Here is a 27557-nt window from a genome sequence, read left to right on the forward strand (position 1 = left end):
CTTAGAAGCCCTGCATACTTTATAGTTCCATAATCTTAAAATGCCAACAGGATAGCCGAAGTACAGAAGTCTACGATAGGTCTTCTGAATGAAATGGCTGCAGAATCCATGCCTACTGTGACTCACCAATTAGACGATCTGCTACGAGAGGCATGTGTGATTCACTTTCAAAGGTCTTTCACTTTCTAGGAGTCTTGTACATGGGTTCTTAGCAGTGAAGAGAGATTTACTAATCAACATTAATCATGACGTTTTCCAAGTATACAAAATGTAATTTACAATCAAAGAAAAATTTTATGTCATGAGAATTGAATCGAAACACTGAAAAACATACTGGTGGAACAGGTACCCTATTCTAAAAGGTCCTCAAATTCCATGAGTTGATTTTTCCCTTACTAGAGGTTTATTTCCCTTGCCCTTTGAGTCATCTATGCCAACAACCTCAGATGTCTGTGTGATAGCAACTGGAAAATACTCTACTGATGAATAGATTTCCACATATTTATGTCTGTATAAATATGTCAACTAGGCCACTGATGAAAGTGGGGGCATCCGGGATCCCCCCACACTGGCTTCTTATGTCATTTTGAAAGGCACTCTGTCTTAGCACAAAAGCAACCAACTAAATTCATAAGCAACAGTCAAAAGGAAACCAGAAGAATAAAACTAGAGATATATGTGTATCCAGTCTCCACACCAACACTACATCACTTAGAAATAACTTTTAGTGCAATATCAGTTTTCAGCAAAAATCATCCAAATATGTTACTTAAACACTTAAAAGACTTCTTAAATTCTTATCTCTTTTACTCAAGAGCAGCCTATTCTTACTGTAGAAGGGTTATGTTATTAGAAAAAAAAAGCCCAATTAATAGATACCCACTCTAGATTGAAAACATAACTTCATAAAGCATCCAATTTTCAAAATACAGAAAAATGAGGTACTTACAGCAGGGTGTCCAGTACAGTAGGTATAGCTGGCATGGGACTGGTAATGCAGGCTGGCTCTTGGAAAGGAGTATGTGTTCCAGGCTGGTTGGCTGCTGTTCCACTGCGAGCTGAAGCCAGGGCTCATGGTCACTCGTGACTTACTAGTTTGATAGGCTCTCACTGTGGAGCTAGACTATCAAAAAGAAAGAAATGCAATGTGAAGATAGCTCTTTATTAAACTTGAGCCAGCAATATATCACAGCATGTGTTCTCATGCATGACCAAAGTACAGGACTCAGCTGATTAAGAGAAATGGCTGATGGCTTAAGAGGATGCATCAAATACTGTTCAAATACTGCATCAAATACTGTTCTGAATAGGATAAAAGTATTTTCTCACTATTCGAATTTTGACTGGATCACAAAGCACAAAGGTTCTTTGAAATTGATCTTATTGAAAACAGTTTTTTTTTCTCGTTGCAAGATGCAACTTCAGCCTTCAGAAATAAGATATGTTTTAGTGGTGACAGCAACAGTGAAATTTTCGATTATATAAATGACCTTTTATTATCGTGTTCACCTTAGAAATTCACCATTAGTCTCATCTGAAGGCAGTAAACAAAAGTCTTAGTTTATAAGGATTGGATTAAGGCACAGGCCTTCTCAACTCTAACTAGTCTTTAAATTCCATAAGTCTATGGCTATCCTGGGAGGCATCAACAGGAATCTGGATACATTTATACAGGTCACCATTCTACTTTCTAAACACAGCAAAATGGTGAAGGATTTGAAATCGTCATTCACCCCCAACCTGCTCTACCAACATAACTGAAAATAGAGGGGTAGGAAAATATGCATTTTTTGCATATTAAATATATCTGGTTGTTCGTAACTGTGCATAGGGTAGAATTCACTGAAAACAAAACTCACTTGTATCTGCTGTCCTTCTTTGTCCTCAGATGGCCGTGGCATATAAGGCATATAATAGTTTCTTTTCAGAGAACACTTTCTATCCTCAAATTGCAATAGCCACTTACCCCAGTAGCACAGTAACTTTCACAATAAATTCTATTTATAAATCTATGGGCACATGCCAACTCAATCACTGGGAAAATGTGCTAATCGCATTGCCATTATATTCAGGAAACCCAGTGGGGAAGAAACTTTTATCCATTATTGTGTTTCCCATTGGGGTAGATTCTGATACCATTAAATACTTAGAAGAACAATTTTCTGAAGACAGGTTTGAGCATCTTGGGATAACCAAAAGAAAGCGAAAACCTCAGTGATTTAAATGCTCTAAGTGGGCCATTTCTCTCACAATGACCTTAAAAATATTAGGAAAGTGAAAAGAAAATTTAAATCTGTGATTTAATGGTAGTTAATAATTTAAAATATGTAAACCAAAAACTGGAGAACACAGCCTTGCTAAGGTAGCCAAACTTATTTGGTGATCTGTCTTTCCCCATTAAAATTCTCCATCACCACTCTACCATGTACGCTGTCCACATGATTCGATAGTTCAATAGTTCAATGAGATCTGCAGATACAGCATTACAAAGGTATGCATATTGCATACCTTCCCAGGACAGACCTCTGTTGAAGAAGTAACAGTGGACTTTTGTAAAAATAGACATTTGTGCTTGAAGTATGTAAGCCCTGTATTTATGTAAAAAAACAAAACAAACAAACAAAAAAACCCTGTTATTTGTATGCCATACACAGTCACTTCAAAGAATAAATGAGCCCACCACAAAACTTACCTTTGGCCTTGATAGTGTCTTGATTTCTGCTCTGCAACTACGGTCACTAAAATCAAACACTTTCACTTTGGTTGCTTCTGTAAGTAGCTATTTCAAGACTAACCCTTGTAGTTACATGTTTGTCTCTTACCATGTTTTCACACTTAGATTAGAAGAGAGGATTTAAATTTATGCATAAATAACTTTGTAAATACTCTCACCTCTTAGTTTCCTTATGTTCCCAAGTGGCATTAGTCTCTCCTCAATGATTTTAATCACAGTGGTCCCTTGCAAACTTTCCTTCCACTCTTTTGTAAAGCTCATGCTCAAGTTGTACCTTATACTTGTCCCCACTTCTAAGGCCTCCAGATTGTCCTTCTCCTTCCTTCTCTCACAGAGCCTATATGGTGTTGCTCAAATACTTCAGCATATTATTATGTTGTTGTAGATTATTCCCTATGTGCATAAAACTCAGCTTCCCAACCAGGCTTCAGAGAGCCCACTTAGTTCTAGACAATATATTGTCTCTTCTGTGGCTGTAAGGAGTTTCTTCCTCCTTGGCTTTTGAAACCTCTAACAGTGTTTACCCCCTCCTCATTACAATCATCTTTCCCTTAGACTCCTTGTCCCTTCTGATGGTACCTTGTCTCATGTCTCACTATCTGCATCCTTTTTTCCTTATTCTCCCTAAATTAGGTTATTTTTCAGGCCTTACTTCTTGGTTCTGTATTCTCAACTCTCCTAACTTTTCTCCTTTGTGAATTTATTCATGGTCAAAGCTTTAAGTATTACTTCTAAGAAGATGACTCCCAGATATAAATGAACAGTCCAAACAGTCTCCGGAATACCAGTGCCAAATCTTAAAACACCTGCCTAATACCGAGGTGTAACTATGAAGCGTCACAAGAAGAACCAAAGTTTAAATTACCAGGCATAAAATTAAATGAATTGTTTTACTCTAAGATTTCACCTCCCCCACAGTTCATTTTCATTTACTTTTGTTAATGTTATGATCACCTTTAAAATCAGTTTCCTCAAAGACAGAACGACTTTGACTCATTTATCTCTCTCTTTCAACTCCCGTTGTCAGTGTCACCAGATTCCATTGTATTTATCTAAGAGTTCTTGAATTTATGTTGTCCTTTTCATTCCCATTGTCACTAACCATTTTTAGGATTTAGTCAATTTATGTCAGAGCCACTAAAACTAAATCGAGAACCTTCCACTTTAAGCCTCGATTGACTCTCCACAATGACACTAGATTTGTCTTTCTAAAAGCATGCTTTTACTATATGACTATTCCTTGCTGAAAAATATTCAATGCCTCTCTACCATCTACTAGACAAAATTAAAACTTCTTAGTCTCTCATTTGAGAGTCTAATGTCATTCTAACTGACATTGCAAGGTTTATTTTTTGTTCCTTTCCATATAATTTCAGCATCCAGATAGAGTGTTGTTCCAGATAGTTTGTTACTCCAAATATGACTTACATGTTCATGCCACTGTCACAGTCATCACTTTCTTTTTTTTTTTTTTTCAATCTTAAAAAAAATCATTTATTGTTTACAGTTCTATAAGAGCTGATTTCCAGACATAGAAGTTAGTTGAAGGCAATTTATTTTTAGAAAACAAGAAGGAAACTCCAACCCAGGAAGCAGGTAAGTATTTTCATAGTGACTTATAAGACAAAGAAAAGGGGATGGAGATAAGACCACTTGTAAGTAAAGGAATATCTGATTCAAGATTATTCTTAAATAACTACACAATTCATTTATAGGTTTATTTTTATCCATCTATTTTTCTTTCTACTGTATTATGTGTATTATGGTGTCTGTCACTAAGACATAGGTATAACCTGGAATTGCATTAGTGAAGTTGTTTTTTCTTTTTTTTTTTTTTCAATTCACACTTTGATGAACCTGCCAGGCTCAACCTTCTATAAAACCTATTCTAATAGCCTCAGCCACCAGCCCACAGGGAATTTTGTTTCTACAAGGTACTGACATTACTGATTTTCTGTCATGATCATCTGATCTTTTCCTCTCTGTGGCTACCCAGGAAATTAACATAATAATATCATCAGCATAACTCACCAAATTTCTTAATTAGCCTTTCATACTACAACTCTGATGTCCCAACACACATCTTTTAGAATAGGTGCCTATTTGTCTTTCTTAAGAAGCATATCACAACGCAAGAACTTGTGTACAAGTAATTCATTTTGGAACTGATTCCAGAGAAAATCAGTAGGATAAATCAGTAGGGATAAAGAGTGAGCCAGTATGTTTGCATCACTGAATAAGTTATTCCTGTGGAAAACTGAGGCTCAGTTCCACTGAGGACTCTGGGAGACAGTGTAGAACATGCAGTGGAATTATTCCCCTCAACATGTGAGGAAGCTAAAGTATCTAACCTCCAGTTCTCATTTGCACTGGCTAAGGGTTGTTCCTTGAAACATTGATTTCTTGGCACTTCTGATCTGTTCCACATACAGGCCAAAAGAAAGTTCTCAAATAGAGTGTCCCAGGACACTGTAGACATGCTCTAGAAAAGTAAGTGTCAAGAAGGTATGACCAGAGTATTGGTAATATCTGATACTAAATAGATGACTCCAGGAACGTTTTTGCATCTATCATAGAACTCAAGGCACTCACATTTTTATTCTGGGTGACTAAGAGCAAGGGCTCAAAAACATTGGTCAAACTGTCCTGACCACACTGCCATTACAGACTTGCAAAAGCAATACACAGAGGAAGATATCAGAATGGCCAGTAGATACAGTAAAAAATGCTCAAAATCATTAGTCATCCAGAAAATGCAAAACAGAGCTACAATAATATACCAGTTCATACCCACAAGGATGGCTGAAACTACAAAGACTGATAACACTAAATGTTAGTTAATCATTAAAGACCTAAACTTCCCAAATATTGTTCATGGATGGGTAAAATGATACAGCTACTTTGAAGAGCTGTTGGGTAACATTTTCTTTTGTTTTGTTTTGAGATGGAGTTTCACTCTTGTTGCCCGGGCTGGATTGCAATGGCGTGATCTCGGCTCACCACAACCTCCACCTCCTGGGTTCAAGCAATTCTCCTGCCTCAGCCTCCCAAGGAGCTAGGATTACAGGCATGCGCCACCACACCCAGCTAATTTGTATTTTTAGTAGAGACAGGTTTTCTCCATGTTGTGGTTTTGAACTCCCGACCTCAGGTGATTCACCCACTTTAGCCTCCCAAAGTGCTGGGATTACAGGCATGAGCCACCATGCCTGGCCTGAGTAGCATTTTATAAAATTAAACAGGCAGGGCTTGGTGGCTCACACCTGTAACCCTAGCAGTTGGAAGGCCAAGGTGGGCAGATAACTTGAAGTCAAGAGTTTGAAATCAGCCTGGCCAACATGGTGAAACCCTGTCTCTCCTAAAAATGCAAAAAAATCATCCAGGCATGGTGGTGGATGCCTATAATACTAGCTATTGGGGAGGCTGAGGCAGGAGAATCTCTTGAACCCGGGAGGCAGAGGTTGTAGTGAGCCGAGATTATGCCACTGCACTCCAGCCTGAACAACAGAGCGAGACTCCATCTTAAAATACATAAATAGATAGGGCGTGGTGGCTCATGCCTGTAATCCCAGAACTATTGGGAGGCTGAGGCAGGTGGATCACGAGGTCTGGAGTTCGAGACCAGCCTCACCAACATGGTGAAACCCCCCCCACCTTCTACTAAAAATCAAAAATAGCTGGGCGTGGTGGCACACGCCTATAATCCCAGCTACTCAGGAGGCTGAGGTAGGAGAATGGCTTGAACCTGTGAGGCAGAGGTTGCAGTGAGCCGAGATCATGCCACTGCACTCTAGCCTGGGTGACAGAGCGAGACTTGGTCTCAAATAAATAAATAAATAAATAAAATAAACAAAATTTTTTTAAAAAGATAAAAATAAAATTAAACATACTTCCACCTATGACCCAACAATTATACCCCTAGTTATTTACCCAAAAGAGAAAATATATATACAAAAACATTTTATAAGAATATGAATAGCAGCTTTATTCACAGCAGCTCCAAACTGGAAATGGCCCACTGTCTATCAACAAGAGAATGGATTTTAAAAAATGGAGTACATTTATATAATGAAATACCCTTCAGATAACAAAAATAAACTTCTAATACATACAGAGACATGGATATATCTTAAAATCATGCCAAATAAAAGACAGAAGCAGAAGAATAGATGTGTGTTATTTATTTATATGAGGTCTAAGATGAGAAGAAAATATTTAGTCATAGAAATCAGAAAGTGGTTGCTGGGCAGTTAAGTAGTCAAGCCAGGAGAATAAGGTAATAGTCTAGAGTGACAGAAATGTTTGCTATCTTATTTTTAAGGTACTCATTACAGGAATGCATATGCTTACCAGACCTCATCAAATTGAACACTTGAGATCTTTGCATTTTGTCTTAAATATATTTCAGTTAAAAAGTATATACTGCTATTGCAAAAGACTCTGAATTTTCCAAGATAAGAAAGGTTAGAGATGACTCTGAAACTGAAGCCCATTGATACCCAAATTCTAATTTTATAGACTCCATAATCAGTTAATCTGAGTTCTACTATCTTTCCCCTCCTTGGCACGACCTCTGAGAGCAATGCCAGGGAGTATCTAACAGCCAAAAGGCAGGCAGCCAGAAAGAAGAGCAAAGAGTCTGGATAAAGAGCCTCTGAATAACCAAGAGCTGGCAGCATTATACGGTGTCTGCCAACAGATCAGGGGTCAGGGCTGTTGGAGCAAGAAAAAATGGAGCACAGCACAAAAGAAGAGGCCTCTTACATGCTTCCAGAAATTACAGAGCTCCAGGGAACACTTGCTGTTCTATCTACTCAGTCAGAACCAGCAAACAAAAGAAAGAAAGGGAGGGGCAGAAGGACGCTGCACTAAGGAAAAAAAAAATGCAATGAGGAAGCAGAAAATAACCAATACGATAAGATTCCTAGGCACAATTTAATAAGTGTTGGGGGAAATAATAACAGCTAATACTTACATGCAACCTACTATCTATCAAATACTATTTCAATATATTTATACTGTAGCGACTCATGTATTCCTCATAACAATGTTAAGAAGTAGTTATTATTATAATCTGCATTTTCTAGGTTAGGAAACTGAGGAAGAAAGAAATAAAATAACTTTAAAATTTAAGCTCATATAACTGCTAAACTGTTGAGTTGGGATTCAAATCCAGGCAGAGACTTCTTTCTTGAATTGGAATTCATACTCTCAAATATTCTGCTATAATGCTGCTTAGCTTGGGTTCTTCCAAAGCAGATTCTAAGACAAAGACTGGGTTGGGTTTGTTTGTTTGTTTGTTTGTTTGCTTTGTTTGGGGGGAGGGGAGAGGTAATCCTGAAAAGCAAATAGGGAGGAAGAAACAGAGAGCAAATGAAGAATCAATATAAATGTGTTATTGAGATCTATGTTATAAGTTATAATCCAAAAATATAATTCTAAACCTTCCAACCAACTAAATGGACCCCTCCTCTCAGCCAAGGGCATTCCAAAACTAACCTGAAACACTAGTTCAGGCCATGATAGGAAGATGGAGTCAGACATACCTCATTGTACCCTCCTCCCTTTGGAATTCAGGCACAACAGAGCAGCATTAACATTGAAACAGAGACCTTAAGACTGACAAAGCAGACCCTTTGTAGCAAAAAGAGATTAACATGACAGGTATCAGGCCCCGAAATAAATTGAGAATTTAACCCCCCAGTATATTTAATATTGAGTTGTAACCAATATTAGTAACCTATTACTTTTGCACCAACCTATTATGCCTAATATTTCTTTGACATATTTTGAAATGGGCCTGCAAATCCATCTCTTGTGGGAAAAATCTATATTCTGTAGAGAATCCCCTTCCCTTTCCAGGTCTTTCCTTATCCAGGAGATAGTTAACTAAGCGTGTAGTAACTTTTTAAGTTTGATAAAAACATTTACAATCTATTGTCTCAGAAGCTTGAGCCCTGGGACTTCATCTTAATAATAAGAACCTTGGTCTCCATAACTCTTAATCTTAAACCCAGACACTCCCTTCTATTGATTCTATGCTTTTAGGTAAACTCAATCACCTGCCAACCAGAAAATCTTTGAATCTACCTATGGCCTGGAAGCCCCACCCACCCACTTCGAGTTGTTCCGCCTTTCCTGACTGAAGCAGTATACATCTTACACTTACTGAATGATGTCTTATGTGTCCCTAAAATGTATAAAACCAAGCTGTAGTGTGACCACCTTGGATACATGTTAGGACTTTCTGAGGCTGTGTCATGAGCATGTCCTTTATCTTGGAAAAATATACTTCTGAATTGAAGCCTGTCTCAGATACTTTTTGGTTTACAAAGGTAAAGATCCTGGATCCTGCTGAGGTCTCTGAGAAGTATTCAAAATGTCACCCAGAATTGTCCATTGAAAGATGAGAGCTAGAGATTTTGCCACTGGGTAAGGGTTGCCCTCAAAGGAATCATCCCACTGGTACTTCTAAGCTGTGTCTGGGCATGAGAAAACAAGCTTCCCTGGCATCAGAGAAATCCATGGGCAGAAAGTGGAAAGGCACACAGGTGAAATCAGGCAGGATGCTGTCAAGTGCTAGGTGAGTTAGAACTGTCCATCATAGTTGCAGTTGAAACCAGAGATGAGCTAGGGATGAGGATGGGGTAATGTGATAGTTACTACTATCAACCAAGTAACAATAATACTTAGAATACGTATTCTAAGAATGCTTACTCTAAAAATAATGAGTGCAATGGTGATAATCATAATATCAATGCTAATTGAACACCTGCTTCTACACATCTTTCATGCATTGTCTCTCTGACTCATCAAAACAATCTAATGTTGTAGGTGTTATTATCCACATTTTACTGATGAAGAAATTGGAATGTACAGAGTTCGGGCACCTTGTTTAAGGACACACCAACTAGTACAGATACAGAGCTAAGGATTAAAGGTTTAAAGGAAACATAATTATGGTTCATGATCTTATTAACAATCTGTTGTGTCCACAGAATAAAGCTCAGAAATGTACCACGTATCCCACTCTGAAATGGAGATTAAAAGATAAACCATTATAGGTATATGGTAACATAAATATATAGAGAAAGTCAATGATCCAAAAAAGCAGAAGATTGTTATAAGATGCAGGAATGGGAACTGCTTGCTGTTATAGAATAATACCATCTTTGCTTGTTGCTAATATGAATATCATGTGATAATGTGCTAAAGTTACCTCAAGTTCAACTATCAGTGACAATGCAATAGCCCACTCATATTGCCCACATTTGTCTCCTTAAAAAGTTACTCAGGTCCGGGTGCGGTGGCTCACGCCTGCAATCCCAACACTGTGGGAGGCCAAGGAGGGCAGATCACCTGAGGTCAGGAGTTTGAGACTAGCCTGGACAACATGGTGAAACCCCGTCTCTATTAAAAATACAAAAAATTTAGCCGGGCGTGGTGGCACATGCCTGTAATCCCAGGTACTCGGCAGGCTGAGGCAGGAGAATCGCTTGAACCTGGGAGGTGGAGGTTGTGGTGAGTTGAGATCGTGCCATGGCACTCCAGCCTGGGTGACAAGAGCGAAACTCTGTCTCAAAAAAAAAAAAAAAAGTTACTAAGTCACTACTGATGAAGGTCCTCAGCAGGAAGAAATTGCAAGATAATTCTAGAAATAGCCAATAAATTTACACTGAAACCACTTTAAGTATATTCTAATTAAAACTAATGCCTTAGTCTTAAGGAGAATTTATACCCTTTCTGGTAAGTACTATTAAAATATTTGGAGTATACTGCATGTACTAGTAGACCAGAGTATCCTATGATAATTATTGTAGTAGACATGTTTCTGCAGCCTTTGCAGTTCAGCTAGTCCTCTTACAGCTCCTGCTGAAACACATTTTTATACACACATGGTTATTCCATGTGACTTCCCCAACGTGAGTCTGAGTGAACCAGGCAGTCACCTGAAGAAGACTGAACCAATCAGATGTCTTTTCTGGAAATATAGAAACGTCACGCAATGAATTGTAAATCTCTATAGGGAATTTGAATTAAGAAGTGATGCCAAGGAAAAACTGGGATTTAGTTGTGTGAATGAAGACACAGACCAAAAAAAAAAAAAAAAAAAAAAAAAAAAAAAAAAAAAAAAAAAAAGCCTATCTAGGAAGGGATAACAGAGAGCAGGAGTGAGAGAGGCAGGGGTCTAAGATGGGGAGAGGGTGAAAGAAAAAGTATAGACAGTAATAGAGATAGGAGAAGATCTTATTCGAAGGTGGTGAAAGAAATATTTCACTTCTGGATGGTTTCTTAGTTTTTCGCTCCAGTTTCTTGCAATACATGGATCCACTACTGATTCTGAGCTCCACTTGGCATTCCTTTATCCAGATATTAAGTTATTCTTTTCTGCTTAGATGATCTTGAGTAGAAATTGCAATTAAATGACCACTGACTAGGCAAAGTGGAAGGAGCAGATGCACAGAAAGAAGCAGAGCTGAAGGACCACGTGGCTCAGAGAGAGAAACCAAGGACTTTCTGGTTCTGATAAGATGTATAACATGTTTCATAGGAATCCTGTGTATCATTCCAGTGACTCCCGCTTTGTCTTTGCTAGCTGGAATAATTTCTATTCCTAACAACCAAATGGTTACTTTTTTTTTTTTTTTTTTTTTTTTTTTTTTGAGATGGAGTCTTGCTCTGTCTCCCAGGCTGGAGTGCAGTGGTGTGATCTTGGCTCACTGCAAGCTCTGCCTCCCGGGTTCACATCATTCTCCCGCCTCAGCCTCCCAAGTAGCTGGGACTACAGGTGCCCGCCACCATGCCCGGCTAATTTTTTGTATTTTTAGTAGAGACGGGGTTTCACCGCGTTAGCCAGGATGGTCTCGATCTCCTGATCTCATGATCTGCCCGCCTCAGCCTCCCAAAGTGCTGGGATTACAGGCGTAAGCCACCACGCCTGGCCAATGTCTACTTTTTAGACACTGGTAATCTTCCCCTTTGTTCATGTCCTTTCATTTTCCACTGTAAAATGCACTGATTGTCCTTCATCATTGGCTTTCAAATCAGCGTTTCCAGTTCACATTAAGGATTCAGTGACCCTCCATTGAAGATGTTAACGTTGTTTCAGTTCTAAAGCCAGAATCACGTAAGTAAAGATAAAAAGCCTGAACCAAACATTATACATAATGACATTGTAAGTCAAGAAGTTATTATAAAACACTGCAAAGAATATGTGAGAAAGGCCATGCGGCAGATTCTTAAATATTTACTTAGAAATGTATCATGTATATGTAGCTTCTACTCCAAAAACATAGTGTTATAGGTTTCCACACATATATTTTTTGTACTAATTCTTTTTTTCCCCCATTGTTGGTTTTAGCAGTATTCATTATGAACATCATGATTTGGGAGAATTAAAAAATGTTTACATACGTGTGTGTATATGTGTGTGGTGTGTGCGTGTGTATTCACACACACACGTACATGCATTTTTTTAAGTACCCACAATGGACTTTTTGGTAAGCAAATGTCAACATGAAGTTCACAGAGAGGCTAAACGACTTCCTGTGTGTGTTTATTTCCCGTACTGCCTGTGAGGAAGTCTAAAAAGAACAATTTCTACCCAACAGCTCTCAGAGTTTCAATAGGTTTTTCAAAGTTACCTCCCCACCCCGTGCCCCAAGCAAAGGATTCCCGCTGTGTGGTTTCTAAAGATTTCACTTACAACTTGATGAATACAGAGCCTGAATGGACAGTAAAACCCACACCAAACCTCTCTTTGCACCCTGTGTGGGACAAGTGGTTACTTTGTTCATTTACAAAGGCCTAAAAAAGAGAGAGACAAACTGCCCCTATGGTATAAGAAACTTCTTTCAAATAAATCCTTATAAAGGGATCTAAATCATGGCATTCAAAAGGAAGGAGGCTGCACAAGGAAATGGGTAGAAACTTTTAAGTTCTTCTCATACCCTGTCACCCCAGAGGAAGAGAAAATATATCTTCTCTTCTTTGACATTATCTTTTGTAACATTCCTCAAAGATGAGTCTCTTGCTTGGTCTCCGTAGATTTGCTTCTCTGAGGAAAGTCAGGCTTTTTTTGTTATTGTTACTCCCTTGACATGGGGATTGTCTTTATTTTTCCAGCATCACTTGTTTTATGACTTGTAAACATAAAGTATCTGAGTGAGCTTTGGTTATCAGAGGCCCTTTTTATAAAATAGTCATAAAACATGGTGCTTTCTGGCACTTAATTTTATTGTTGTTGTCAAGCTTCAAAACTTCAAAGGGTGGAATGTGATAGAATATTTTTTGTGCTCTAGCAGACATGTTTTAGGGCTCTTACCAGCCATACTGTGCTTCCAGAGCTCCCACTGAAGTCTGTCCCTAGACCAGCAAGGTTATCCCAGGTGCCCCTTCTACTTACATCTGATAGGACAATGGAATCTCCTGATCTGCCTTGACTCCTCATATTCTGTCTCCTAAAAATTGGAAATTGCCACTCAGTGACGAGGAAACCTCTCTTAGGACAAAATAAGAAAAAGCTCTGTCCACTATTAAATACTAATTATTACAACGACTCAGAGTTCTTCAGAGATTAGAACAAGGGTTTCTGGTATGAATGTGAATGGAGAGGCAATTTCAAATTCTTCCAGTTGCTTTAACACAATTAGCTGGAAAAGGATAGATAGATATTAAAGCCTAAACACCAATTTTGACCACGCCCACTCATACTTAATGATCCTGAGTAAGTCACTCCAAAACTGCACCCTCCCCTTCTCTGAAAATCCCTGGCTTATTGGGTTACTGTGAAGGTTGAAATAAAAGGAGGTATGTGAAAGTGTGTCCGGAATTGGTGGGTTCTTGGTCTCACTGACTTCAAGAATGAAGCCACAGACCCTTCTGGTGAGCATTACAGTTCTTAAAGATGGTGTGTCTGGAGTTTGCTCCTTCTGATGTTCGGACATGTTAGGCATTTCTTCTTTCTGGTGGGTTCCTGGTCTGGCTGGCTTCAGGAGTGAAGCTGCAGACCTTCACTGTGAGTGTTACAGCTCATAAAGTTAAAGCGGACCCAAAGAGTGAACAGCAGCAAGACTTACTACAGAGAGCAAAGGAACAAACCCTCCCGTGTAAGGCGAACCCTGCAGGTTGCCGCCCACTGCCTGGGACAACCTGCTTTTATTCCCTTATCCAGCCCCACCCACATCCTGCTGATTGGTCCATTTTACAGAGAGCTGATTGGTCCTTTTTGACAGGGTGCTGATTGGTGCATTTACAATCCTTTAGCTAGACACAAAAGTTCTCCAAGTCTCCACTAGATTAGTTAGACACAGAGTACTGATTGGTGCATTTACAAACCTTGAGCTAGACACAGGGTGCTGATTGGTGTGTTTACAATCCTCCAGCTAGACCTAAAATCCTCCAAGTCCCCTCCAGATTAGGTAGATACAGAGTGCTGATTGGTGCACCCACAAACCCTGAGCTAGACACGAGTGCTGATTGGTGCATATACAATCCTCTGGCTAGACATAAAAGTTCTCCAAGTCCGCACCCCACTCAGGAGCCCACCTGGCTTCCCCTAGTGGATACCACGCCAGGGCCGTGGATGGAACTGCCTGCCATTCCTGCACCACGCGCCCACAGTCCTCAGCCCTTGGGCAGTCCCCGGTCCCAAAAGTATCTGGTACATAGATAATATTCCATAAAAGCATGTTGAAAAAGAGAATAGTAGAGAAAAGTGGCTCAGAGCACAGGTTCTGAGGGCTGACTGTTGTGATCAGCATAGCTGCTTACCCCCAGCTCACTAATTCTGATAAACTCCCGTACTCTTCCTGTGCCTCAGCTTCTTTATCTGTAGAATTGGACTAATAATAGAACCCACCTTCTAAGATTGCCATTTGGATTAAATAAGTTAATAAAGCATTTAATAGAATTTCTTGTACTCATTACATGATGCTAATAACTATTATTGAATTTAAAAGCTACTATTATGTTTTATTCTTAAAACAATATAAACATATAACCTTAAGGACAGAAATTTGTGAAAGCCTTGTCTCCTCTCCTTTTCTACTTCCTTCCATTCCCCCCTCCTTCCTCTCTTTCAATTTTCCTCTCTCCCTCCTTCCTTCCCTCACTCTCTTCCATCTTCGTTTTTTCTTTGTTCCTTCCTTCCTCTCTTTCTAAATGAAACAAACAAACAAAAAAAAAACCATAGCATAGGCTAATTTCTTTATATTTGAGGAATTGATGCTAATACTCATTTTCCTTTCCCATACTAAAAGTCACTCTACATCTAATTCTGGCTCAGTGCACATTCAATGAGCCCAAGCACACTAGTGCTCCTGTGTGAGTGTGTTGGAAGTTAAAGTCATATAGAGCATCCCTGGAGGACAGTCCCACAGCCCCAGAGTAAGTGCGACTGAAATGGGCTGATTCCCCAAAATGAAATTAGCCTATAAAAATGACGATAAATTGAGAATGATTCTTACAAGTCTTTTAATAGTTTAACATCAAGAGGTAAGCTAGTTTATCTGTTTTAAGAGAAATTTCATTATGCTAGACCATAAATGATTCTAGGGCAGGAGTTAATAATCTTATCTCTGCACCTAATACCATGTCTGGTACACGATGCTCCACAAGAAAACCTATTCATTCATTAAACACTTATTTAATGGGGCTGACAATGGGCCAGATATTGTATAGAAGCTGGCAGTACAACCATGAGAAAGAAAGACACAGACTCTGCATTTATAGATATTAATAATTAGCAAGAAAGGTAGACATTTTAATAAAAAAAGTGATATATTTGATATTTCTGTGGGTCTTGAGCTCAGTAGAAAGCTCTGTCCTGGAGATTTAGAATTCATCAGTGACTAAAACCATGCAAATGGACAGGCAGAGAGCTTAAGGCTATCACCAAATTTATTAGTATAAGCTTAAGGTGATGAGCTAATTCAATTAGGCCCAGTATCCAAAAAATTAATTCCCATTGGACAAAGACATAAGGAATGGCTTATTAGTGGAAAATTCTATAAAATTACTGTTTCCATGCTACAAAGTATGGCAAAGTACCATGAGTAGTTTGCCCTTGGCAAGTTCATTCTAATATTAGTACCACTTATTGAATCTCTACTTCAAAGGGCACAGATTATTGGCACTTTTCATTCTCAAGCACAGAATGTACTCTCTACCAGTCATGAAAATCATTACAGACTAAAAAACTGTTTTGAGTATCAGAGAAATAAGAATAGAGGAACCACTAAATCGTAGTAACAAATGATAATCCTCACCCAAGAACTATCCTATCCACCACAAAACTTTAGTTGCAATAACCCCCTCCTGCATTCTCTCTAAGGAATCTTGCCAGAAGTTATGTGTCTTCAGCATTGTATGATTTATGCTGTGGAATGTTATCATGCATTTGTTACAAACTACTTCATCAGCTATTGAATAATAGGCATTTATTGTCAACTTACCATGTGAGCAGTACTATGCTAGATCTTGCAGAAGGCACAAGAAGGTGACTGATACTCATGTTAAGTAAACTTTCCATCTATTGGAATATGTCAATAGACACTCACTAAACAGTTATTGAAAGAACTTTCTGTGCTCACCTGCTGTTACCAAATTTTACTGATTTCAGATGTTCTACTGACATTTGAGCTAGTCTGTAAAATATTACCCAACTTGTAGTCCTTCAGCAGATTTTATTGTTCCTTCGTCTTTATTATCACATCATTTTGGAATTTACATTTTTTTGCAGCAGATGTATCTAAGTTCAACAGCATTAAAATATGTGTTTATGCATGCACTTAATATCTTACCCTATCTCTTACATACACACAAAATTCAGAATCTTTTAGACCAGGGCTTGGCCATTTGTTTTACGACAAAGGGTCAGATGGTAAATATTTTAGGCTATATGAGCTATACAATCGTAATAGCAACTATTCAACTCTGCCATTGTAGCATAAAAGCAGCCATAGACAATCTGAAAAAAAAAAAAAAAAAAAAGGAGTGGCTAGGTAACAATAAAACTTTATTTACAAAAGCAGGCAGTGGGCTGGATTTGACTTGCTGGAGTTTGCCAAATTCTGTTCTAAACTGTCAACTTTTTAAATTTATCGTACTTTCTTCACCAACAAGCATAATGTTATGGAAATAGAAGCTGGGGAAAGAAAAGACTTTGAATCAATTCATAAATTACTTTATGCCTATTGCAGAAAGTAATTGAAGTTGAAATTCAGAGGAAAGGATCATCAAAATAGAAGGTCTTTAAAACAGTATGAATAGTGATATTGATGAGAGTAATAGGGGAAAGGGAAATTGCTTTCTTCCTTCTATATCTACCAGTAGTTTGCTCCATATAACTACAGAATATCCAATTAGAAATACCTTACAGAAACAAAGAGGAATAAGTATAAAGTTAGAGAACTATAGGTTGAAGAAGTTTATTTTTCACAATACAGATGCAGAATTCATTGTATATATCTCACAGTTGTGTTACACAGTCATGAACCGCATAATAGAGTTTCAGTTAACCACAGATCATATATATACAGTGATCCCACAGAATGTTGTAGCCATCATAACGTCATAGAGCAATGCATTACTCATGTGTCTGTGGTGATGCTGGTATAAACAAACCTACTGCACTGCCAGCTGTATAAAAATATTACACATGCAATTGTGTATAGTACATAATACTAGATAATGATAGTAAACAACTATGTTACTGATTTATGTATTTACTATGCTATACTTTTTATCATTACTTAAGAGTATACTTCTTCTACTTATAAAAATAGCTGTAAAACAGCTTGAGGCAGGTCTTTCGGGATGTATTCCAAAAGAAATCATAGTTACTGTAGGAGATAACAGCTCCATGCACATTATTGCCCCGGAAGACCTTCCAGTCGGGAGAAGTAGAGGTGGAAAACCTCCACATTGATCATCCTGACCCTGTGATAGCCTAGGCTAATTTGTGTCTTTGTGCCTTTGTTTCTAATGAAAAGTTTTTAAGTAAAAAAATAATAATAAACAATTTAAAAATAGGCAGGGCGCGGTGGCTCATGCCTGTAATCCCAGCACTTTCAGAGGCCGAGGCAGGTCGATCACTTGAAGTCAGGAGTTTGAGACTAGCCTGATCAACATGGTGAAACTGTATCTCTACTAAAAATACAAAAATTAACTGGGCGTGGTGGCTTGCACCTGTAGTCCTAGCTACTTGGGGGGGCTGAGGCAGGAGAATCTCTTGAACCCAGGAGGCAGAGGTTGCAGTGAACCGAGATCATGCTACTGCACTCCAGCGTGGAAGACAGAGTGAAACTCTGTCTCAAATAAAAAAATAAATAAATAAAATACAATAAAATAATTTTGAAAAAAGTATGTAGAATAAGGACATAAAGAAAGAAAATATTTTTTCTATAGCTATACAATGGTTTTTAGCTAAGTGTTATTACAAAAAAACCCAAAAAGTTAAAAAAATTAAAGTTTATAAAGTAAAAATATCCAAGCTAAAGGTAATTTATTTTTGAATAAAAAAATTTTTTAATAAATTTAGTGACACCTAAGTGTCCAGTGTTTATAAAGTCTACGGTAGTGTACAGTAATGTCCCAGGCCTTGATATTCACTAACCGCTCACTCGCTGACTCACTAAGAGCAACTGCCAGTTTTGTAAACGCCATTCATGGTATGTGCCCTATACAGATGTGCCATTATTTTGTCTCTTATATTTTTACCACACTTTGACTATATGTAAATATGTTTAGATACACAAATTGTACCATCGTGTTACAATTGACAACATTCAATACAGTAACATACTGTACAGTTTTGCAACCTAAAAGAACTAGGCTATTCCATACATCCTAGGTATGTAGTAGACTATACCATCTAGGTTTCTGTAAGTACCCTTTATGATGTTCACGGACAAAAATAGCCTAGCAACCCATTTCTAAAAATGTATCGTTGTTGTCCAGGGATGCATGACTCTCTCTCTCTCTCTCTCTAGCAATCTCTTTGTGTGTGTGTGTGTGTGTGTGTGTAACAGTTCATTGTATGACACATATACATATATATACACATATATGGAAACATACAGAGTGAACAAGAGAAACAGCAAGAGTGAAAACGTGTGAGAGAGAAACAGAGCGCTTATCATCCCTCAGCACTTTGCAAACATTATATAATTCATTTTTACAACAATGTGCATGAAGTCTATATTAAGGACTCTGGGGCTTGGACTAGCAAATAGAGAAACTCAGTTTCAAAAGTAAGTATCTCTAACCTCAGTGCACATGCTCTTCAGCCCCTTTGCCAAATTGCCTTCAACTCAGTGAATAAATGTCAGAAGCAGAAGTAGCAGTAACCAGAAGCGTCCAGAAAGACACTTGGAACAAATGAGACAGTGAGAAAGATGAGGTTTTTTAAGCTATGGGAGAGGGCCCTCAAGAGCCCTGCTTCCACTTGGGATTTATCATATGGCGGAACAAGCCGTTATCTGTCATTGTACAGTGACATTCTGAGAAGCCCTTTACAGTGGCTTTTCTGGTGCCGCTCTGTGCTAACTGGTTGAATAGCCACAGTTTTCTAATTCTTGACCCCCACACCACCAGTCCAGTCTTACTCCCAACCTCTATAGTTTCTACTGACATAATGAAGAAAGTATCTGGCATGAAGGGCATCCACCTTCCACAAACACACTAAGGCTGATGGAAGGCAAGTCAATGAGAGGCTGCTTCTAGAACATCTGCCTTGAGGTTGCAAATATCAACATGACTGATAACTGTTATGGGATGACTGAAGCTTAAATGAGGAGCTTTAGAGTGGAAATCTGCTTCAAAAATAAACTAGCAATTGTTTGAATGTTGGAATAAAACTGACAGCAGAATTTCAGTGATGCCTCAGTCACTGCACATGTAGCAGATGGTGTCTCTGTCAGCAAGGAGGGAACTTGGCAGAAAAGAAACTAAGAGAAAGAGGAATGGTCGGTTCTTGGAACAGCATTGAGCCGTCCAAGTAAAGTGGCTGAGAAATGCCTAGACATTCACCACATTACTTTTAAAGTTACTGAGTACGAAAAATGGATAGGGATTATCTCTATCTCCACAGTTAGAAAACTGCCAGTTTTGCAAGATGTTTTGCAGCCTACACATCAGTAACCCTTTCAGGAAGAAGCTTTGATTTGTTAAATTGATTCTAAAGATTTTTGTTTTTTCTTTTTCGGGATGCCTAAGTAGATACCACAAAATGGATTTCGCAGTCATAAGAGAAAACATATGTGGCCCAATTAAAAGAATCTAATCTCATATTTCCTGTCAAATCGGAAGTCCCAACTTTGTAGGCTATAACCCATAAAATTAAAAATAAAATAGAAGAATCCTCAGTAACTCATGGTTCAGATTAGGCAGGGAATACAAGTTTATTTATGTAAGTTGAAATTTAACCTTTAAATTAAAAAATGGTATATATTTAGTCTGACAGAAAACTTAAGATAAACATTTTGTGTGTGTATGTGTATGTATGTGTTGACTATTTTTTTTTCTTTTTTCTTTTTTTGAGACGGAATATCGCTCTGTCGCCCAGGCTGGAGTGCAGTGGCACGATCTCGGCTCACTGCAAGCTCCGCCTCTTGGGTTCACGCCATTCTCCTGCCTCAGCCTCCCAAGTAGCTGGGACTACAGGTGCCTGCCACCATGCCCGGCTAATTTTTTGTATTTTTAGTAGAGACAGGGTTTCACCTAGTGTTAGCCAGGATGGTCTCGATCTCCTGACTTCGTGATTCACCCACCTTGACCTTCCAAAGTGCTGGGATTACAGGCATGAGCCACCATGCCCAGCCAACATTTTTATTTCCTCCAGAAGCTTCACAGTAGGAAAATCTACAATTTGGGTAAATTATATTAAAGTACTGAGCTGGTAAACTTCCTAATTCCCCACCCTTACATCATCACTGTTTCCACCATCAACTGGGAATCCCAGCCATTCTAGGGTATCAGCAATAACTATCGGTTCTTCAAATGTTGCACTTTCTCATAAACGAGAACCAAACATTAGGTACATATGGACATAAAGATGGGAACAACAGACACTGGGACCACAAGAGAAAAAACAGAGGCACAGGGGCAAGGGTTGAAAAACTACCTATTGGGTATAATGCTTGCTACCTGGGTGAGGAGTTCAATTATACCCCAAACCTCAGCATCATGCAAAACATTGTTGTAACAGTCCTGCACATGTACTACCTAAATCTAAAATAAAGATTTTAAAAAATGTATAAAAAAGATAAATGAGCCAACAAGTCATGGAAACACATGGAGAAACATTAAATGCACATTGATAAGTGAATGAAGCCAATTTGAAAAGGCTATGTTCTATATCAAACTATATAACATTCTGGAAAAGGCACAACTATAGAGACAGTAAAAGGATAAATGGTTGCCATGAGTTCAGGGAAGAGGAACAGAAGACAGATGAATAGGTAAAGCTCAACAGATTTTTAATGCAGTGAAATTATTCTGTACAGTACTTTAAGGGTGGATACATGACACCATGCATTTCTCAAGACCCATAGAATTATACAGCACAAAGTGTGAACCCTAATGTAAGCTATGAACTTTAGTTAATAATGCATTGATATTGGCTCATCAACTATAACAAATGTACTGCACCAACACAAGATGTTAATAATAGGGGAAAGTACTGGAAGAAGGAGCGAGGTATATGACAACTCTCTGTACTACTTGCTCAAGTGTTCTATAAGCCTACACTGTTCTAAAATTTTTAGAAAGAACTATAGGTTTTGTGTCCATGTATGTTTTTGTAAATGCATCTCAACTCAACTTTATAAATCTTGTTTTTCAGAATGAGAATTTTTTAAAGTCAGGATTTAAAATTGTGATTATACACAGAAAAAAGCAATGGTTATGAGTAAAAACCAAAGTTGTTATGATGACTTTCAAGGTCCAACCTTATCTGAGTCTCTCGCATGAATCTCTCTCTGTTCTCCCTGTCAATCACTCTACCTCAGCCACACAGGACCCCTTGTTGTCTCAAACACATATTCGTCCTGCTCTTGCTTCAGACATGGCACTTGCTATTCCTTAATCCTGGAAAAAACTCTCCCTCCAAAAATCTTACAGCTGTGTTTAAAGGTCACATGCCAGAGAGCTGCCCCCTATCACCCCACATAAAGAGCATCAGGCTTATCTCACTTCTGTATCCCCTTATCCTATGGGGGAGACAGAATTCGAACACGGCATCTGTGATCCCCACCCCTTTGTGTCCATGCTCTGCATAATTCCCAGGAATATGAATAGATTATGCTAAAAGGCATAGTTGAGTTTAAGAAAGGGAGATTTTCTGTGAACTAATCATTTGAATCCTTTGACTCTCCATTTACAGGTCAGAGATAGGCGAAGTCAGAACTTCAAAGCAGCAGGGAGATTTTTCTGCTGGTCTTAGAGAAGCAATTGCCATGTTGTGGAGAGAATCACATGGCAGAAAATGGGGGGCAGCTTCTAAGAGCTGAGAACAGCCCCCTGGTAGATAGTCAGTAAAGAAACAGGGATCTTATTCCTACAAACATGAAAAACTGAATTCAGCCAATAAGCTAAATAAGCATGGAGGAGGTCCTCAAGCCTCTGATGAAATAGCAACCTGATTTTGGCCGTGTGAGATCCTAACTAGAGAATTCAGCTATACCATGTAGGATCCATGACCAAAAGAAACTGAGATAGAAAATGTGTGTTACTTTTAAGCTGTTAGGTGGCAATTTCTAGATAGGTGACAATTTATTACACCAAAATAGAAAATAAATAAAACCTTTTTTTTTTTTTTTTTCCAAAGCACTTATCCCTATCTGGCATATCATCGATCTGCTTCTTTCTTTCTTTCTTATCTGTCTCCCCTCACTGAAATGCATGCTCCATGAAAGCATAGACTATATTAGTTTTGTTCACTGTGGTATCCTTACCTTCTAAAACAGTGTCTACAACATAATAGGCTCTTACTGAGTATTTACTAAATAAATGAAGGAAACTTTGCACTTGGGGAGAGTGGATGCTTTCTTCAGAAAAAAAGAAAAAAAAAAAAGGCAAGGCAGAATGCCTAGCGCTTAGTGACACTCAGGAAAAATGGGAGAGCCCCTTCCCAGAAGATTGGCTATTGTCTTGTTACATGTTTCAGCATCCCGCTCTCTTCTCTTGCTGTCCATAGAAATTAAGCTGAAACATGTCTTTCCCAGAAATAAGACTTACCTATATCTCTAGACCAGGTGTTGGGAAACAAATATGGCATCTACTGAAGGGCTCATAGGAGATCTTACGAACAAAATTGAACCCCTAACCACAATGTAAGTAAAAGCTACAATGAGATGCCACTTCACAAGCATTGGGATGGCAACTGTTAAAAAAACAAAAACAAACAAAAAACCCACAAGTGTTGGTGAGGATGTGGAGAAGTTGGAACACTTGCACAGTGTTGGTAAAATATAAAATTGTATAGTCATAATGTAAAACAGTATGGCAGTTTCTCACAAATATTAAAAATCAAATTATTATTTGATTTTGCAGTGTCACTTGTAGATTTAAATCCAAAATAATCAAAAGTAGAGTCTTGAAAAGATATTTGTACACTCATGTTTATAGCAGCATTATTCACAATAGCTAAAATATGGACGCAACCTGACTGTCTATCAATGGGTCAATGGAGAAGTAACTAATATTCCATTATTCATAAATGAAATATTATTCAGCCTTAAAGAAGAAGGAAATCCAGATATACACTACAGTATGGATGAAGTTAGAGGATATCACAGAATGAGAAAAAAGCAAATCATGAAAGGACAAACACTATATGATTCCTCTTGTACAAGGTACTCAGAGTAATCAAAAACATAGAGGAAAAAAATAGAATAGTAGTTACCAGAAACTTAGGGGAGAGGAATGGGAGATTATTGTTTAATGGGTACACAGTTTCAGTTTTGCAGGATAACAGTTCTGGACATGGATGGTGGTGATGATTGCACAATATAAATGTATTTTATACTACCAAACTGTATGCTTCAAGATGGTTAAAATGATACATTATGTATGTATTTTGCCACAACAAAAATAGGAAAAACATAAACCCAATCATAAATTGCTAAATATATTTTTTTTAAAACCAGAAAGAATGACACTTAAAACTGAAAACAAAAACAAAAACATAAACACACAAACAAAAAACATACCCAGAGAACCAATATACTGATAGGAAATTCAAGGATAAAACTGTTACAATCGGCAAATGGATATTTCATATAGATTAGGGAAAAACCTACTCAAAAGATGAAACCTTAGAAACCTCAAGCACAAAATATAATTGAAATGATTTTTTTAATCAAAAAGAAGAAAAATTTTAGAGAGATGCATACCTATATAACTATAAAATTTTGTTTTATCTCTAAGAAACTCACAGATTACGTAGGCCCCCAAAACGTGGTGCTATAGAGGATTTGAATATAAGAAGAGACAAGACACAGATATATATACATGTATAATACTTTGTTTTCTAAAAATAGGATATACATTCTCTCTTTGGAAATACAACTTATTGACTAAAAGTATGTCTTAGGTTACCAATCAGAAGAGTACCTACAAGTCATTCTCACGGGTCACAATGGAAAGATTATGGAAATACATAAAAGATGTCTTCCCTTTCCCTAAAAAATCTGATCTTCAACTAAATAAAATATAAAGAAGGAATTAATGAAAGCAAAATTATGAAACACATACCTGAAAAAATTATGATTTAATGAAGTTGAAAGTTAGTTTTCTGAAAAGCTCACTAAAATAGAGGAAAAAAAAATTGAAACTACAGTATTTGAAAGAAATAAAAGAAGGTTGAAAGAAACCAACTTTAGGTAAAAAGAAAAAAAGGGACCAAGAAGCCAACTTTAGTGGGAAATAACTATAGATAAAAGGGATTACTTAAAGAAAAATAAAAAGAAGGCAAGAAAGAAAAAAGGAAAATTATGTTTAATGTTAAGCTAATATATTAGACAATATTCTTTGGAAAAAATATTCTTACCATCATTAACTCATAAATGAAAATGAAAACAAAGTCAAGTTTTACCTTTAAAAGTATCACTAAATCCAAATAGACTCAAGGTTGGCTTTCATTAAAGCTTTAACGAACATAATATCTACCTCACAGTTATATGCATATACTCATGCACACATACATATGTATTCCATGGCACGTCAATTCCTTGTCTTTGTATTTCCATAAGATAAATATACCACACATGAACCAGGAAGCACATACGATAATTTTTATTGAAGTTTATTTTGTTTTTGTTTTCTTTGAGACAGAGTCTCCCTCTATTGCCAGGCTAGAGTGCAATGGTGCGATCTTGGCTCACTGCAACCTCCGTCTCCTGGATTCAAGTGATTCTCCTGCCTCAGCCTCCTGAGTAGCTGGGACTACAGGTATGCACCACCATGCCCAGCTAATTTTTGTGCTTTTAGTAGAGATTGGGTTTCATCATGTTGGCCAGAAGGGTCTCGATCTCTTGACCCCATGATTCGCCTGCCTCAGCCTCCCAAAGTGCTGGGATTACAGGCATGAGCCACGGCGCCCAGCTTGAAGTATTATTTTTAATAGCACAGATTATACATAAATGTCAATGAGTTTGGAAAATTAAATAACTGCCTTCTATGACAGATTATGTTAGCAACCAATTTGTCATCCCTTTCTTCTTCCTTATAAGTGGAACAGTTTTGTTTCAGCAATATGTGAAGTCTCAATGATATGTCATTATGGGGTTAATCCAATGAAAACTGTTTGTTTCCCCTTTGCTGGATGTTCATGTCTCCACCCTCCCTTGCAACTGGTGTGGAATTGACCCAATTTTGGTGATTAAGGTTCTATGGGAAGTTTGCGGAAAGGTAGTGGGCTTTCTAATAAAATAAAAGCTATTTTGTCCTGGCCTCCTTGCTCTTGCTTTTAAATGCAGAATAAACAGAGCCTAGAGCCAAAGTAGTCAAAAAGCATGAAGCACCAACATGTGAGGATGGTTAGGAAAGATAAAATGAATATTGGTCCCTGAATAACATTGCCAAGCCACTGACCCAGCCCTGAACATATTCTCTTCAGTTATTGTGTTAGTGAAATAACAAATGTCTATATTGTTTGAGCCATAGCTAGAGGATGTTTGGCTACTTTCAGATAGATGTCTGCATTATACATTCTGTGGAATATTATGTGGTTGTCAAAGGGAATCAGACAATCTGTATTTTCTGATATTTTGTTAATTGTTAAAAGGTATAAAATTACATATATATGTAAATATTATGAAAACATTTATGAGGATGTATATATCTCTACATATCGATATCTATATAAACGCTTAGAAAAATGTCTGAAGGTTTATACCCCAAACTGATATTTGATAACAATGGTGGCTAAAGAGATGGAAAAAATTGGAGATGAAGGTGCAGATGGGGATATATTCAGTGTAATTGTAATTTCTTGTATGACTAAAGGTAGATAAATCAAGTTAAGTGAAATAAAATAATCTCAAATAAAAACAGTGAAGAGATGAAATATGCATTTTGTTGACTTCAAAGTCTTACCAAACTGCATCAAATGGTCAGAAACTCTGAATAAGTCATGAATGCAAAGTATTTTCAGGATCTATTCATATTTTAAATGTGTGGAGGGAGACAGACATGGTGGTATACGTCTATAATCACAGCACTTTGGGAGGCTCAAACTGGAGAACTGCTTGGAAGCCAGGAGCCTGAGAGCAGCCTAGGCAGCAAAGCCAGACCCTATCTCTACAACGAAATTAAAAAAAATTGCCAGTCATGACTAAAGGTAGTGTGTTTGCCTGTTGTCTGAGCAACTTGGGAGGCTGAGGCAGGAAGATCTCTTGAGTTCAAGAGTTTGAGGCTGCAGTGAGCCATGATCATGCCACTGCACTCCAGCCTGGGTGACAGAGCAAGATTTCATCTTCAGAAATAAATAATTTTAAAAAATAAAATATTAAAAATATAAAATGTGTGGAGGGTATTGTGTGTATATATGTGTGTGTGTGTGTGTGTGTGTGTGTATATATATATATATGGAATATTTATACATTTTCAACTATCCTGTGGAAAATAAATTTATTTATGCTAAATAAACAAAGTCATGGACAAATACATCTCCTAACCATACAGAGGTATAAGGGAAACAGATGCTTTCCTACACAAAAGGATTTATTTCTCCACAGATGTTGTCACAGAAGGTCTTATGTTGTCCTGTTGTTGTGGTGAGTACACTGTGAAAGAGAAGTACAGTGTTGCCTTAATTCATATACACTTTCCCACAAAGCACAACACACAATATTTTCCCGAATCCACCACAAGATAGCAGATGGTGATGCTACAAATTACAGAAAATTGTTAAGACATTACATGTTGAATACATTAGAACATTTATTCACAAGATTAATAATGGAGCTAGACAGACATTTGCAGATAGACAAGAGAAAAAGATACGTTTAAAAATGAGATTCAAATGAGATAGAAAAACAATATGATAAATCAGCAAAGCCTGACAATAACTTCATGAAAACATAGGAAACTTTAATTTATACAGGACAAAATATAAGTTCTTTCTCTAACTTAGTACCTCAGCACTGAGGACTAGATGTTTATTCAATATTCACTGTACATCGCTATGTGCCAAAGATTGTGCTGGGTGCTTGGAACTCCAGAATGAAAAGGCACGGACCTTCTTCCTATGAAATTATATCTAGTTGTTACAACCAAGTAATATTAGAGTACAGTGAAAAGAATTTCACTAAAAACAAGT

The 27557-nt window shown here is 37.7% G+C and overlaps 1 protein-coding gene across 5 annotated transcripts in view; it reads right to left on the reverse strand.

Moving 5' to 3' along the window:
• The window catches only part of RBMS3 (RNA binding motif single stranded interacting protein 3), a 1212964-nt gene that overhangs the window by 856694 nt on the left and 328713 nt on the right, over positions 1-27557 (reverse strand). For all 5 annotated transcript variants that reach the window (XM_050779422.1, XM_050779425.1, XM_050779423.1 and 2 more), the window contains one exon: positions 950-1123. In XM_050779422.1, coding sequence (XP_050635379.1) covers positions 950-1075 — 126 coding nt within the window. In that variant the 5' untranslated portion in view covers positions 1076-1123. The remainder of the gene's footprint in view (positions 1-949; positions 1124-27557) is intronic.

This window comes from Macaca thibetana, chromosome 2 (genome assembly GCF_024542745.1).
Source record: "Macaca thibetana thibetana isolate TM-01 chromosome 2, ASM2454274v1, whole genome shotgun sequence".
Taxonomy (NCBI): domain Eukaryota; kingdom Metazoa; phylum Chordata; class Mammalia; order Primates; family Cercopithecidae; genus Macaca; species Macaca thibetana.